At 42.1% G+C, this 17,360-nt stretch overlaps 1 protein-coding gene across 1 annotated transcript; it reads left to right on the forward strand.

Annotated features, from left to right (window-relative positions):
- Positions 1-219: 219 nt before the first annotated feature.
- Positions 220-13,477, forward strand: LOC134406348 (protein FAM107B-like). Its single transcript, XM_063137753.1, has 6 exons — positions 220-243; positions 4,910-4,946; positions 7,747-7,894; positions 8,613-8,757; positions 11,982-12,101; positions 13,431-13,477. Exons 1-5 carry the CDS (start codon positions 220-222, stop codon positions 12,096-12,098), a joined length of 471 nt encoding a protein of 156 aa, XP_062993823.1. The 3' UTR covers positions 12,099-12,101; positions 13,431-13,477.
- The last annotated feature ends 3,883 nt before the right edge of the window (positions 13,478-17,360 follow it).

Below are 17,360 nucleotides of genomic sequence, written 5' to 3' on the forward strand. Positions count from 1 at the left end.
GGGTCCATCCACAATCACATTACTGTCTCCTCTGCAAAGAAAAACAAACAGGGGAACTTGTTTCATGCTGAAGTACAGAGATCTGTGGCACAGGTGTTTTCTAAAAGAAACTGTTCTTGCAACTTTGGATGCCCTGTAAGTACTTCAGAGACAACATTCTACAGCTTTAAAGGAAAGAAAAGAAGAAGGGAGAAAAAAAGGTTCCTCCAGTTCACGGCCATGGGGGGCTCCCAATCAAAACGGGTGAGTTGCTTTATGATGAGATCTCTTTGGTCAGTCCAGCACATTTCGCTGTCTATGCTCTCTGTGTGCTGAGGTGCTTCCAGATGAGGCTTTTTACCTGCCTCTCATTCATGGAATTTTACAGGGGTTCTAGAATGGTGTTTTCTTTCATTGGCAACCTGCCCATGTTTTTGCATGGCTCCTTCAGTCTTTCTTTTTTACCATAAAAATTCCATGAAGGTTGTTAATGGAATAGCTTCACAATTTGGATTGGCACTGGTAGCAGCTGTTCATCAGGAAGCATTCTACACGACATGAGACATGTGACTGTGACAATTTCTCAAGAGACTGGGGTTTGATGGTTGAGTTGTTGTTGTTGTTGTTGTTGTTGTTGTTGTTATTCATTCATTCTTTTTCTATGCTGCCGCATAGCCTAAGCTCTCTGGGTAGTTCACAAAACTTAAAAATCATTAAAATATATTATACAACGAGCAAAAAAGTCATTTATGTAAAAACATATAAGATGATCCAGGACCTGACTAAAGACTCATTATATGCTGTCAAATACCTGAGAAAAAGAGGGCAGTTTTAACCTGGCACCGAAAAGATAACAACATTGGCGCCAGGCAGGCTTCATCAAGGAGATCATCATCAATTTCATTTCATTTCTATACCATCCAATAGCCAAAGTTCTCTGGGAGGTTCACAAAAACTACAAACCACAAATACAAGATAATAAAAACATAGCATAACATTTTTAACATACAAATTTTAAAACAATTTAAACAGCTAAAACAATTTCAATTAAGATAAAGATCTGATAAAGACAGCTGACAAATCCCAATTGTGGAATATTCTTCTGGAGATGCTTGAACACTTCACCCTGAGTTTTTCTGAGTTGTACTATAAAATCTTTGTATTTGGGGCCACATGATTTTAACTTGATTGGGGCTAGGCTAATGTAGTGGATGTTTTTCTTTTTTTAACATGAATGTTTAATTATTTAAATAATGTTGTTAGTGGAAAATACTATTGCCTACCTGAAGCATCCAGGACAGGGCAGTTTGAATGAATAAAATACATACCAGTCTTGTTCCAAACAGCACCAGTCTCACAGAAATCAGTGTTAAGGCCTTTTAATGTTCTGAGTGATACCTGTGTGGTGGTTAGTTGCAGAGAAACAAGATGTCCTCATTCAAAGAAGTATTTTTGTGTTGAAATTACAGTAGTGAAAAGATCACACGGAGCTCCTGGATGGTGTCCATGCTATCAGGGATCCAGGGACATGTATATGTTCCCCCTCTTTCTGAGCCATTTTGTGAATATATATATATATATATATATATATATATATATATATATATATGCTTAAATAGAAGCTGAATGCTTCCCCACTAGAATACCAAAGCATGGGAGCATACATTTTCTTGGGGGGGGCGGGGAATGTAAGGATAAACAAGGCTACTGTCTCTCAGCATCAATTTTCCTCTACTTTTCCTTCCTTCCTTGATCTCTCTGCCCCTTTGTACACTGTAGCTCCCTCTGTAAGCCACACATTTGTATTACATTTTTACTAAAAAGTGGCAGACTCCCACACGCACTGGTTGATCAGCAATATTATGCCACCCACAACAAGGCTAAAACCTCCATTGCCTCTGAACTATGTAAATGCTGTTGTGGAATCTCCTACATCAGGGGTGTCGAACCTCTTTCAGCCCAAGGGCCGAATTCCATTTCGGAGAAGCTGGGGGGGACGTTCCAGAGGTGGGTGAGGCCAAAAGCAAAAGGGGTGGAACCAAAATACAAACGATATAAGCATATTTTAGCTTAAAGCTCTTACTGCTAGTAAGCTATAGGAGAGGAATTTTAACCTTTTAGAATGCTGCAGGGGGTGAGAGAACTAAGACACTGCCACATGATCAGTGTTCAGGAAAAAAGGGGGCAGGGCCATTGGGGAACTATCCAGAGGACCAGATTGTAACCTCATATGAGTCAGATGTTTGGGTGACCACATGAAAAGGAGGTCAGGGCTCCTGATTCTTTAACAGTTGCATAGAAAAGGGAATTTCAGCAGGTGTCATTTGTACGCCTGCAGCCCCTGGAGAAATTCCTTTTTCATCACAACAGTTACAGCTGCAGGAGCCCTGCTGTCTTTTGTATCTGGTCACACTAGGCAGGGCTCCTGCAGATTTAAACTGTTGTGATGAAGAGGGAATTTCCCCAGGTGCTGCATGCATATAAATGACACCTGCTGAAATTTCATTTTCTATACAACTGTTAAAGATACAGGAGCCCTGTCCTCCTTTCCATATGGTCACTCTATCAGATGTGGCCCTTAGGTCTGAGGCTCTGCACCCCTGTTCTACCTGTTAGGAAATGGTGTGTGTAGTATTTCTCAAGGGTACAAAATGCTTGATCATGCTCAGTGACTGCAGATGCATGTGATGTCACATAAGAGCTCTACATTAACAGTGGCCTCCCTTCTACACAGGGCTATTATGGCTCAGAAGGTGATGGTCTCAGATGCTGCACCTGCCCTGTCACAGGCAAAAGAAACAAACAGAACTTGCCCCCGCAAAACAGTCTCCTGCGGCGATAAACTCCTGGATTATACTTAATCCAGCTTCTATGTCTAGTCATCATTTTCACTCTTACATTGATCCAGTGAACCAATCCCCTTTCCCCTATGTCCTTTCCATAGCAGCCCAAGCACAGCTAAGCCCAGGGGTTCGAGAACGCCTGCCAGAAAGGCTGCTTTTAGCACCGGGGATGTTTACGCAACAGAGGAAGCAAGAGGAAGCTTTTGCTTTCGCAGTTCCTATCTCATTTGCCTTGGTGCGTAGAAAAGCAACATGAATCAACATTTCATATCCAATGGTGGGGAGAGGTTGTATCGAGAGGCAAAAAGCATGCCGAAAAAGCTGCATGCACCTCCCTGACCTTAACAAGAATAGAGATGGTGCTTTGAATGATGGCTTTAAAACCATTTAGGATGCAATCCTAGGCACGTTTAGACAGAAAAAAGTCCTACAACACCCAGCTACCCTCAGGTTCAGTAGTGGATGCTGTCCATCACCAGGGTTGAGGAAAGGTTCATCTGCCAGTCCAGTTATTATATTATTATATTTATTTGTATCCCGCCTTTTGACCAATATTGGGCTTCTGTACATGGAAGAGTATAGGTACGTGAACTTGCTCTCCACCTCAGGCTACAAAATATCTTGGGCCAGCCCTGGATATGTGTGTCAGCGATGCTCCGCTTTATTCCCAACTCCATATAAGAACACATCAGAAATGTATGCTGGTTTCGGCTGTGCCCTCAAAAATCTGTGTGAAGGCACATTAAAGCAGCACTCATTTGCCTGGGTCATCGAGCTCTCCGCCACCCACCTCAGTGCATTCGTAGCCTCTCCCCACCGTCCATGAAATGTGCAGGCAGAGGGTGGGCCTTGCCAGCATCACAATATTTTTGCATTTGTTTCCTTTGGATGAGGGACACAGCCTCAGCCTGACAGATGATGGGCTAATCAGCAGTGGATTAAAAGGGGAATCTGCTCGGAGATGGAAAATCTAATCTTTCAAAGCTCCACAGAGTGTCAGAGAGAGCCAGAATAGCCTCACCATGTTGAGAAGATGTTGTGAATGATCAGGGCAAAATAGAAGAGATGGGAGAAAGAATATCATTGTGGGAAGTTATATGGCATAGACTAGCTAGCTTAGTGATGTGTACTGTCTGTGAATTTTCCTATCAGTTGCCAGGCCAGTATAAAAGTTTGATTTGCAAAAGAAACAAGACCCATGTGTAGTAGATGGGGTGGGGAAGCTCCAGGGCCGTTATTATCTGGACCCTTTTCAATACCAGCCATATGAATAAATATTATTCTAGGTTCTTGCTTATTCGGGTCACCTGGAAGGTATGCTTTATCCAACGATAGAAATAAGGTATATATTTTCTGTCTGGCTCCTTTCATTTGCTGATTTAAATACTCCAAAATCGAAGGGAAGTCATGACATAGGCCACAGCTAGACCTAAGGTTTATCCTGGGATCATCCAGGGTTCGCCCCTGCCTGAGCACTGGATCCCCTGTGTGTCACCTAGATGAACAGGTTTGACCCCTGGACGATCCAGGGATAAACCTTAGGTCTAGCTATGGCCATAAAGTCTTCATGCAGTGGCTAGTGAAAGAGCTGATAATGATTAGGCCCTTGAGCCATGCCTTAAGAGTGATGAACCAAGAACGAACTCCTATTCTTTCACTTTCCTCTACTTACATTACTTTTACTGTATTTTATAATAAACACCTGAAAGTGCATTGTTGGTGCCCTGCTGTATATTCACATGACATGACAGGTGCTTCCAGATGAGACCTTTATGGTGCCATCATCTTGCTACATTCATGGAATTTTATGGGGGGTGGGTGGGTTTCCAGATGACGACATCTTCAATACATTATTCTCCTGGGGGCCTAATCTACACCAAGCAGGATATTACACTATGAAAGTGGTATGAAAGCAGTATATAAAAGGCAGGAGCCATACTACTGCTTTATAGCAGTATTGAAGTGCACTGACAACTGTTGGGGCCCATTGACACAGACCATATACCGCTTTCATACTGCTATATCCTGCTTGGTGGTGAAATGCTTGTCTCTTCCCTAATGTCAGCCTTTTTTTGTTTTTGTTTTAGGGTGAATACAGAACTCAGAAGAGCAGCTTAAGCCCAGGTAAGAATATTCTACATCTAAGTAAACAAACAAACAATGCCCTCCCCCCAAAAAAAAAGTAGGGAAAAGGTTTGTAAACATTGGTAAAGGTACACAAGGATGGAGATCTGGGAGTGGGTGGGTGGAGGCTCATCTTCTTAGGAATAGAAAGCAGGTTGCCTTACTCTTCCTCATGGAATTTCCTCATTGCCTCTGGCTGTGAACATCAGAGAAGGATGGTCCTGATTTCTTTTTCTTCCATGCAAGAAATCCTTGGAAAGGCATGTGACTATTAGAACTCACACCAAGTTCCGTTTTGAATTTCATAGAGCCTTTTTATATGTTATAGATGGGGAACACGAGCTGGACTAGGTAAGTGAGCCTTCCCCAATCTGCCCCCTTCCAATTTTTGGACTACAAGTCCTATCATTCCCAGCACAGCTGGGACTGATGGGAGTTGTAGCCCAAAATATATGAAAGGCAACAGGTTGAGGAAGACTGAGATAGGCTTTTGGTCAGATCCAGCATGGCTTGTCTTACATTTTTAAAATAAGTGTGCCCAAACACACTTCTTTTTTAGCATGATCTTACCACAAGCTCTGTTCCCAGCACTATTTTGTTCCTCCATGACAGAAGATGGAGGAAATAATTTTGCTAGAGAGTAGTGGTGGCATAGCCAGTCTGCTGTTCATCACCACCTTTTTTAAAAAAATGTAACAAGAGGTATGGGCTTGGACAAGGAACAGAGAGCACCCAAACCCCAAATAATTAAAAAGTAAGAACAACAAGAGCTTTTTATTTCAAAAAACAGGGATAGGTAAACGCTCCAGTGCTGAGTTTCAGAAAGAACTGTCAGGGGGGCAGCAGCAGAGTTATGTTGGTCCTGCTCCTCACAAACATCACAAATAATATCCCAGCAATCCCCATGACACTAATAAAGCCCCACTCAATACAGCGGCAGAACAGCAATAGATGCATTACCTAGAGATAGTATCACATTTTTTCCAGGTAACAAATATTACACCTTACATTGGTCTGCAAAACAAGAAAGACATGTTTAAACATTTTAAATAAATATGTGAAATATAAATGTTATAAAGGCATAAATATTACAAAGGCATTTAAAGGGTTTAGTACTGAATAGCGAGGATTCAACACGCAACACAGAGGGATGATTGATCTTGCTGCCTGATGGGCAATTCCTGCTGTTCTGCAAAATGTAACACTGCACTGAATCATAACAACCTGCCATCCCTTAAAGCAGGGGTTGGCAGCCTGGTGTCCTCCATATATTCTGGAATTTCCATCAGCTCACAACAAACGTGCTGGATGGCGGTGATGGGAGTTGTGGTCCAAAACATCTTGAGGGAACCAGCAGGTTGACTAACCTGCCCTAAAGACTATCCCAGCTTTCCCCATCCCAGTGCCTCCCAGATGTGTTGGATTACAATTCCCATCATCCCTAGTTGTAGTCCAAGACATCTGCAGGGCATTAAGTTGGGGAAGGGTGGACTGTCCAAGAACAGCTCACTCTTCTGAGCTTTTCTACACTAGGCATTTATTGTGTGCTCATGATTCTTTACACACAGTTGTTGACAACCTCTTTAGACGATTTTGTAATCTTTCAGTTTCGCTTCTGTGTTTTTTTAGAGCATGGGAAATGGAGTATTATTTCTGAAAGCAAAATAAAAGGTATTGTCTTACTTGTATAATTGAGATATTCTGCTATAGCACTGTGCCACCTAGAAGTTATGTAGCAGGAAAGGGAAAGCTCTTTGCATAGTGCCTGGATCTCAGTTCTGTGACAAAACTGAAAGTAGATACAGTGATTAATAGCCTTGTGTAGAAAAGCTCTCTATCCCAGGGAAATGCAAGACATTTACCTTGAGATTTCCCCCCCACGTCACTCTGAGTGAACATTGACAGTCTCCTTACAACACAAGGACATAGAAAAATGAATTTATTTTATTTTCCCTCTTTATATTTATTTATAACGTTTGCACTCATTCAGATTCAGGATTAAAAAGGGATTTGAATCCAGTTCTGCTTGGTCCAAGTCCAATTGTCTATCCGCCTCTCCTTTGCTTTGAACTTGGTTGTCCTTGTCTCCACTTATAATGGAGTTTAGAATGTTTTGCAATGCAGAATTTTGCTTATATAAAATAAATGTGCCCTTCTTGTGGCAAAATAGAGGTAACAACTATGGATTTCAAGTACTGAACATGTTCAGTGGCTGACATGTGTGGTTTTCACCACACGAGGGCGTGTTTATATAATAATTAACTGTGGAAGAGTTAACACTACAGACATCATGATAGGCCATCTGTGGCTGACCTGCTATGATAAAGGAAAAACCTGCCTTAAATCTCAAAAATGGAAGATCATTTGAGCCCCCTTGCATGGCAATTGCTTTGTGATCACCCAAGTCATTCAGGAAACTCAGGTGTTGAGGGAGCTCTACACAGCAATAAGCCTATCCAAGTCATTCCATCTCCATAAACATTTAGAAAACTCTCCAAAGTTTGCTGTTGTTCAAATAGTTTAGGGCAGCATTCCAGTTGCATTGGACTAAAAGTCCCATCATCATGGGCACTTGCTATGCTGGTTGAGGATTATGGGAGCTTTCATCAAAAGATCAGGAGGATTCTACATCTGGGGTAGGCTGTTTTAAGGTCTTGGAGAAACTCTGCACAGGAGCTTTGTAGGCACTTGTCGTAAGAAAGTAAAGTGAAGAATTCTAAGGAACTTTCTGTTTGCTGAAAAACACTGGCCCCTGAGCTGTATTGCAGAAGGCCTTTGTCATCATATCATTACATTCCAGATGGGGACAGCAGGAGCTTTGAGCATGGCACCTACCAGACATCTGAAAGCCATAGAAGCTTCATTGAGCCCAAGAAACTGCCAAACCCAGTGAAGGAGTCCAGGCACCACCGGGACTTGCACCGGGAGCTTCTTTTCACTCATAGGAGGTGAGCGGCTCTATAATCCAGGGTTTGCCTAGTAAGGGAGTTGGCTCTTCTGTTCAACATGAAAAATCAGAGGGGAAGGATCCCCACAGGGAACCACTACTAAAGACACAAGACCTCCAATTGTATGAAAATGAGAACACAATCTCTCTACCCTTTATAGTACAGAATAAGGACTATGTTCCCAGTTTCATACAATTGCGGCCACATGTCTTTGGTTTGTGATTTCAGTGCTACAGCCATCCTGAGGAAATGGCATACAATGGACACACACACCTTACCACCCTCCAACCCCTTGGTATAAAGTCTTTTGGCTTGGATATAGGCCAATGTGATATCTCTGAAAAATACCTAAACCTACCACCCTGCATGGTAGCATGGGATTTCCATTGAGCCAAATGAGAAAAGGAGGGCTATAGAGTTTGGCCTGACACAAAGGAAAGAAATCACCTGAAACTTCCCATCAGCTTAATGGAGCACTGGGTAAAAAGGGCTTGGAGAATGGAGACTAAATTTCCCAGGAAAAATAAGAAAACTGAGTTGAGGGCCCAAACACAGCATCATTCATTTCTGTTATCAAAAGAGTTCTGGGTTTTTACAAAACCTGTTGCCAAACTAAAAAGGGGAAGCGAGAAATGGCAGGAGTTTTGGACAGGGAAAAACAAAGTAAGAAAAGTAATGAAAAAGAACCACAGACTTTTCCTTTTGTTCCTTTCTATAGGGGACTGCTTCCAGAACACAAGCCGGAGCTTCAAAGAGTACTAGAAGCCAGGAGAATCAAGCAGCTGAAGCAGCAAGAAGAAATCCAGAAGCCCTTGACAGATCTAGAAGAAGAGCTGAGAAAACGGCAGCAGAAACTTGACCAGGTCTGCTCCATCCATTCCTCATTAGCTCCTCTAGTCCATATCTATCACAGCAACAACTTGTCCCTCTTTATTCACCTCATAACATAACTCTCCCTCATTCTACTACCAGAGGTGCATATTCATCCTTAACAGCCCCCCCAAAAGATCAAGGATGACTATGCCATGATAGCAACTCTCCCCCCTCTCCATAATTATATTTACTGGTTCTTTCTCCCATCACTATTCATTTCCTAATATGGACCTCAGTACAGCCAGCACTAGGGTCCCTGTCTTTGGACCTCGCTATGATATAACGACAAGTTCATTGTTTGGCAGGGTTTATTACTAAGGTTACAGTGTTCTGACATAATAGAACACAAGGGTACTCCCACAGCCAGGTGGCGGTGCATATTACTTCTTCCTGTAGCTACCAACGTTTTTTACTGCTTTACTTGCACAGTGCTGTGACGCTGCTGGGTCAAGATCAGAGTGATTAGGGAAGTAAAGGGAGGCCCGGCTAAACAAGGGAGCGTTGGTTTACCTTATGTTTGAGGAATCCAGGTGGGCAGGCACGGCAACAGTCACAGTGTAGGAGAGGTTGTGGTGCCTGCCAGTTGGCAGTTATGAGGGGCCACTGCTGGTTTTCAATGCCACAATGGAATCAAAGGCAGATTCCTAGTATAAGGCAAAACTCTACAAAGGTGGTGCTTTATTGACAGAGAGGGAGCATCTGGTGGAGTCTGAGTATAAGAAAGAAATAACCTCAAACTCAATTACTCCTAAAAAAAAATTACTATTACAAATGAAAGAGGTCAGCTTTATTTATTTATTTATTTATTTAATTTATTATTTCATTTATATCCCACCTTTTTTCATCCAAGGAACCCAAGGCAGTGTACATAATCCTCTTCTTCCTCTCCATTTCTATCCTCACAACAACCCTGTGAGGTAGATTGGGCTGAGAGTCTCTGACTGGCCCACAGTCACCCAGCGGGTTTCCATGGCTGAGTGGGAACTAGAACCCAGATCTCCCAACTCCCAGTCCAACACTCTAGCCACTACACCACACTGGCTCACTCATTCATGGCTATATATTAAATGTACGCAACTTAACAAATATCTGAATATAAGAGCATGTTGGTGCTAAAGGAAACCAACATAGGTTTTTTTTTTTTAAGTTCAATAAGGAGTTGAAGAAGCATCTCCAAAGATTAACCAGTTTAAGAAAATGGCTGAGAGAACTTTATCATATCGAACATTATTATTCTAGTCCAAAGGGGACCTGCAACAAAATATTGCAGTGTAGAGTGCTCCTCTTTAGAGTTCCAGCCAATTATGCCCCTTTCCAGGGTACTCCATTACATTTCCTGTTGATAGTTTTCTGCTTCCCCTCCCCCACCCAACAGTCAACTGGCATTTCATGTCCACTGAGCATGCTCAGTCCCAACCCCTCAGGGGTATTTGCCTAAATATCGTTTGTATTTCTGCAAACCTTTGGGTTCCCCAAAGCCTGTTGAAACCTTTGCCTTGTGCGTCAAAAGTGCAGTTTTGACTACAAAGGGATTCACACTAAAAGAATGAGTTTGCTGTTAGTATATAGAAAATTATCACAGCTAATGATCTCCTAACAAAGCCAGTAATCACCATCTCACATCCACTCATCAAAGCCAAATGGCCTGGATGGTAGAAATCACACATAGCAATAGCAAGGCTCTTGTGGGAGGCAGAGCCATCACAAGGAAAATCCTACCTGGGCTCCTTTTTGTAATTTACAGAAACTGAAGATAAAATCTGTACTCTGCTACTGACCTATGCTCCCTCACCTGTCTGACCAGGCGTCTTTGATTATTTATTCTCAACACTTATATCTTGCTTCCCCAGCGCAGATGAGCTATGCAAAGCTGCTTACAACTAAAACATGAATCGAACTCAATAACAGAAAGCAAACAATAAGCAATGCAACAAATAAACATTTCAAAAACAAAGGAGAAAGCCAAGGGGCAAAAAGTGGATCAGAAATCCGCATAACCCCCAATAGGTGGGTTTGGATGACATGGCAACTTCCCTCAATTGAGACTACATATTTAAAGTAACTTCCGGTACCACCAGTGTTAAATAACCCATAATGGGTTGTCATGCCTTGTGATCTGGGATGTGAGAGGGATGTTCCTATCACAGCACCATGTTGTGGAACCCCCTGCCCCAAGATCTTAGATCTTCCAATTTCCTTGTTTTTCTGCCAGCCTTTGAAGACTTTTCTCTTTCAGCAAGACTGCTATTATGTTTCTGTTTAAGTTATTATCTGTTTGTTTGACTCTCCCGGTTCTTTTTTCGACTGTGTTCAATCTCGTGATGTCTTTGTTATTTAGTTAGTAATTTTAATGATTGGATTATTATTGTTTTTACTTTCGTTGTTGTGCTTGTATCTTGCTAGCTGCACTGGGCATCTCCATTGGAGGCGGAAAGTGGAAGAAACATTTTAGCACAAATAGATAAATAAATAAATGTTAGCATAAATAATCGAGGTTGGAATCAAGGGGCCACTTCTTTCAAGAAAGTTGAAGTTTATTTGAAAGAAGGGCTGCTGATCGGAATGTAAACATTCATCTCACTTTTGCAGGTCTTTCAGAGTTTTGTACAGTTTCAAAAACATGCAAAGTCTACCTAACCAGAAGTGACAGGGAGTAGAACAAAAGCAATTTGTGTGTCAGTCCTGGGAAGCAATGCCACCCTCTAAGCATTTTCAGCTCATTTAAGTTCCAGCATGAAAAACGGCAATGTAACTCAATAATTTGCGAGACTGTAAGCTCCATCTGAGGAGCATTTTATTGTACACTCGTTACTGGGCATTCATGGAGTTTGCTCAGGTCCCTGACATGATGTCCTCTGCCTCCCACACGCCTTCCACCCCTTCTGGCCTTCCTCGCGCCACAAAAAAGCCCTCATTAAGTCCAATGTTTTTTTTAAACTCGGAATTGCTGCTCTCTCTTGCTGTGTGCAGGAGAAGCAGCGCCATTAGAACAGCGGACTCAATGGGCTTCGTGCTCGTTCTGTACTTCCTCTTTTGAAAGAGGAAGTAACTGGAGAACAAAAACACCGGGGGGGGGGGGGGAGAAGCGAAGGTAGGGAGCGTATTAACCCCTGGTGTGATGGAGCTCTGTGGCTTGGAGGAGGATTGCAGCCTAAGGATTGTGTGGGATTTCTGCTCTTGCTAGACTTAACATTTTCCCCCCTTTCCTTTGCAGTACGAGCGAGAGCTGGCCCTGAAAGCAGAGCAAGAGGGAAGGCCTGAGTTCATCCTTGTCAAAGAGAGCCTGAAGAAGATTAAGCTGACTACCGAAACAGGCATAAGGCAGACATGAGAGGTGAGCTGCAACTGCCGTTTCTGTCAGAATGGCTCCCTGCCTGAAGATCATCGAGAGCAATTCAACGTGGGACAAGAACATCGGCCTCTTGCTTGCCTGCAGAGCCAATGCTCAAGCTAACCACAGGGAGAGGGAAGCAGGATGAAGTCCGAAGCAAGGACTATCCATTTGATAAGCAGCTTTTGGACACAGGCATGACTGTTGAGGACACAGTCATACAGGGAGGGATGGACAGATTGGAACCTGCTCTATAGGCTGAGCCTGGTGGGCATGACTGTCTTTTTATTTATATATATTTCATTTCGCTGTTCAACATGGCATTTTTATGAAGAAAATATTGCCATTTTTGAGTGCACTGCAAGTTTTACTAGGCTCCCAACCCCAGCTGGACCCCTCTTTTCTTTTTTTGGGAGGGGGGCAGGAAATTTGCTAATAATTTGTGCACTAGCTCCAGCAATACTAGCTTCCCCCAAACCGTAGATACATGAGACTTAAATTCACCATTAAAGCTAACTTTTGCATGGAGTTCCATGGAGGACCTTGTGGAGAGGTGCATGCTTGCTAGGGCTGGGCACTCTGCTCTGAAAATCCAAAGCTTTGACGAAGTGTTGATGAAGCTTCGAGTTTTTGAAGTGGAGAGGGGACAGTTTAAAAGCCATTGAATACCTGTGAGCAGAGAGGAACCCTGTTGAAGCTCCACTTTGTTTTCGGATAACTGCTCCATTGTAGTCCATGGAAAATAGCTAAATTGCTTACATTGTTATTTTTAAAGATAAAGAGATGAATCTTGGCGCAATGATAGCTCTTAAGTAGCTGGGCAGAGGGTAGGGTTGTATTAATTTACTCCTTTGGTGCTGTGTTAATTCACCCCAATTTATATCCAAAACTGCACATTTGTGGGATCTTTTATCCTTTACTTTGCTGATGTACAACTGTGCATCTTCAGTTTATAAAAATAGAGATCTGCCTGTTTCCTCTAATGGGGCAAAATTGGGGTGGGGGTGCTCTCTGCACGGCTACTTAAGAGCTATCATGGTGCCAAGTTTCATCTCTTTATCTTTAAAAATGACGGAGATGTAAGCATTTTTGTTACTTTCCATAGATTACAATGGAGCGGTTATCTGAAAGCGGAGCAACGCTTCGATGGATAATCCAACGAAGTGGAGCAAGGGAGCTGCTCCGAAAATCGAAGCAGAGAAGCTGATCACTGGACCTCCACTTCGAATTTCGGAGTGGAGCAGATCCACTCCACACACCCCAATGCTTTCTACCAAGACAATATGTTTAGACTTGCTATCTCTCTTTTCTCTCTCCTCCTCTCTTTTTAAGGTCTCCAATCCAGGACAAAGCATTAAGGATCATGAAGCATTCAAGCAGTGGCCAGATTAACTTGGAATGGGTTGGGATGGTGGGAAAGTGATGCCTACTTCATAAGATTAGCATATGTCATCATCTTCAGGATTTGCCAAGCGTGGTTCATTTACAGCTATGGATTTCTAGTCTGTCCATAAACAGAACCAAGTAACGCTAACATTAAATTATGTTTAGCACCTGTGTGAGTCTTTTGGTCCTCTAGATGCTTTGGAAACCCCTTAATCTGAAATCACCTTCCTATTCAAGCATCTGAAAGCAGTTTAAAACAAGCAAACAGAATTGTTCTATACAAATAAGAGAAATTATGATATCTCTTTGACCAAAGGTGGATAAATAAGAAATTAAAGGTGAAATCCTATGCATGTTTAGACAGAAAAAGATCCTACAACACCCAGCATCCTACAGTATTGCTGGAGAATGCTGTGAGTTGTAGGACTTTTTCCTGTCTAAACATCCATAGAACTGCACACTTAGGCTGCAATCCTATACCCATTTATCTGGGCATATGTTCCACCGAACTCCGTGGGACTTACTTCTTAGAAGATATGTATAGAATTATGCTGTTGTTTTCAGGGGGATAAGTTCAGATCTGCAGCGATCTCCCTTACTGTGTGTTCACACACACCCTCTCCTTTGTTTGCTCTAGTTATTTGATTTTATGTATTTTTATTATGTATTTTAATGTAATTGTACCTATTTTTGTATCATTTGCCAGTTCTGGGATACAACATTTTAAAAATAAATAACGTATTTGGGTTTTTTTTAAAGTATAATTACAGAATTGGTAGAACTCAAAAGAACTTATTAAACTATGGAATTCGCTGTCACAAGATGTAGTGATAGCCACCAATTTGGGTGATTTTAAAAGGGATTATGGATGATAATGCCCTTATTGATTACTAGTTATGATGGCTATATATGCTACCTCCGGTGTCAGAGGCAGTATGTCTATATATACCAGTTGTGGGGAAGATGAGCAGAAAGGTGCTATCCTACATATGTGTTTCCAACAGGCAGGTGGTTGGTCACTGTATGAACTGAATGGCTGGACCATGCCAGCATTGCCACCGACACAACCAATGGACTCACAGTGGGACACCCCCCACCCCAGAACACTCCCTCAGAACATGCAGAACAATGCCAACGCACCCTCACTCCATCAGCCCCAGTAGGGGAACCAGCATTGACTCTGCTATTACATGTCCTCACACATCTGTACCGCCAGGGGTTCAAATCCCCATATGTTCCTCACAACCTCTGTTTTGGACCACAGCACACAAAGAAGAAGAGGGAGCACCACACAGCACTCAACAAAAGCTCCTTGGGTACGGAAGCTGCAAAGGGTCATACGCAGGGTTCAAGTCCCACACAGTGAGGAAAAGACTCTTTTTTCAAGCAAACAAGACGAAGTGCTGGGACATACAAGGCCCCATCACATCTATGTAGAAATGTGTGGCTCCCATCGCTTCTGTCGTCACTTCCTGAAAACAGGAAGTAACAAGGCCCATTCAGTCCAGCAAGAGAGAGCAGCAACCAGACTTTTTCTGGGGGGGGGGGGGAAGGGTTGCGGTGCAAAGAAGGCCAGAAGGGGCGGAAGATGTGCGAGAGGCAGACGACGTTATGTGAGCAATCCGTGAGCACCCAGTAACAAGCGTGCAGTAAAACACTCGTCGGATGGAGCTTGCAATGAGGCCAGCCGCAATCACACACAGACTGCAGCAGCCTCTGGTGGCTCACGGCACTGGGTTTGTTTGGACAAACATAGTTTAAACTAAACACAGTTTGTCCTGGATTCGATGACACAAAAATTGTGGTTAGTTTAAAATGGAAGCAGAAGTTTCTGATCTTCTCATGGCCATGTCAAATGAGGAGAGGGCAAAGGGGAGCACACAAGCCAACAGGTCATACACATAATTCTACTCTACGTCATTATGGACAAACTCTTCCAAAATGTCATTAGTTCATTCTTTTGCACAGCACTGAGACACCTTCATGTGATCTAAGGTGGGTTTTTTGTAATGTTTAGTTCTTAAAATTTGCCTGCAGACATTTTGGAAATAAACAGGTTAATTTAACAGAACAAACAACAAAGTATTTAACTAAGATGGACAAACAGAACCTGATGGTGTGATAACAGACATACAAGAAAATCTCTGATACTTGATTATACTTAGCTTGTGGAATTGGTAAACATACTGGTGTGAAGTCAAGGCTGGTTAAAATGTTTACCTTATTTGGAATTAGTAGTCATAACCACAATGAAACGGCTAACGTGAGGTTGCCGTTCATGAAGAGATCCTCTATTTGTCTTGGTTGTACGAGATACTGCTAGAATCTGGTTTCAGCATAAATTTCACCTACTGCTCTCCTCATTATTCTTCATTTATACAGCACTCTTTTGGACCAGTTCAGAAACTCACATTTCCAAGCATCCAATATGTGGGGATGGGGAGAGGGCATGTACAGCTGTCCATGTACAGGAGGCAGCATGAAGGCCTACACCACACATTATTTCATGTATGGTGGGGAAAGAAAGGATATGCGCACACATTACATCCCCAGCGTGGACAGAATTGTGAACCAGTCCTTTAGTTGTGGAAAGATAAAGACATCAAAATTGGCACAGTAATAGATATTAAGGAGAGCTTTAAGCACACCAAATTTGAATCGGATTGGGTCATCTGTTGATTTTTATGATTTTTTGCATTTCCCCCCTTAAACCCATTTCCTGGTATGCAAAGGATCTTGGGAGCGCTGCCACCCAGGATGTGATTTAGCTAACAACAATGGCGACAGCTTAGCGCTGTAGGGGATAATTCGAGGAAAAAAGGTACATGGGATGAAGCTAATAGAAGCATAATGAGCTTGGGATTCCATCGTTATATGAGCAGGGAAGATTGTATGTGGAAGAACTTTTATTGACTTCTCCAGTGCCTCCTCCCTCATCTTTCGTTGATACTATTTATTTTTAAAAGGTTTGTGGTCTGAGTCATGAACTGGAAAGATATATAGGTGAATGCTCTTCTCACAACTCAGCCTCAGGCTTAGTGTAATGCACTAGAAAGCAATAAGATGACAAGTAGAAACTGGTATTTAATTTAATAGTGCAACTGCAGTGTTTGCTGTGGCTGCTGTTACTGATCATAGGAAGCATAAAGCTTTCGTTTTGTTACCAGAAACCATTCTGATAACATTGAATGTGTATCTTATCATCCATCTTGCTAGACTGACCATACAGAGATGCAAAGCAGGGAAATATGCGGGGTAATTTCAGCAGCTACAGCTATTCTGACTCAGGAATGAAAAGCTGCATCTGACAAAATTTCCGTTTACACGTAACTGTTAAAGGTACGGCAGCCCTGTCCATCTTTGCATCTAGTTACTTTACATCTTGCACATTTGTTATGTTTGTTGCCTGTTATTTATTGATTAATTCACTGATTCATTCATCCATTCAATACTATTTATTTATATTTTATAGATTCTTTTATGTATTTCCTTTCTTTTAAAAAATAAAACATTATTATTATTATTATTATTTATTTATTTATTTATTTATTTATATAGCACCATCAATGTACATGGTGCTGTACAGAGTAAAACAGTAAATAGCAAGACCCTGCCGCATAGGCTCACATTCTAATAAAACCATAATAAAACAATAAGGAGGAGAAGAGAAAGCAAACAGGCACAGGGTAGGGTAAACAGGCACTGGGTAGGGTAAAACTAACAGTATAAAGTCAGAACAAAATCAAGTTTTAAAAGCTTTAGGAAAAAGAAAAGTTTTTAGCTGAGCTTTAAAAGCTGCGGTTGAACTTGTAGTTCTCAAATGTTCTGGTAGAGCGTTCCAGGCATAAGGGGCAGCAGAAGAAAATGGACGAAGCC

Source organism: Elgaria multicarinata, chromosome 1 (assembly GCF_023053635.1).
Source record: "Elgaria multicarinata webbii isolate HBS135686 ecotype San Diego chromosome 1, rElgMul1.1.pri, whole genome shotgun sequence".
In the NCBI taxonomy this organism is placed as follows: domain Eukaryota; kingdom Metazoa; phylum Chordata; class Lepidosauria; order Squamata; family Anguidae; genus Elgaria; species Elgaria multicarinata.

Coding starts and splice junctions, on each gene's coding strand:
- LOC134406348 (XM_063137753.1), top strand. CDS start 220: ATGGGGGGCTCCCAATCAAAACGG. Junction 244..4,909: donor GGGGCTCCCAATCAAAACGG/GTGAGTTGCTTT, acceptor TTTTTGTTTTAG/GGTGAATACAGAACTCAGAA. Junction 8,758..11,981: donor GGCAGCAGAAACTTGACCAG/GTCTGCTCCATC, acceptor TTTCCTTTGCAG/TACGAGCGAGAGCTGGCCCT.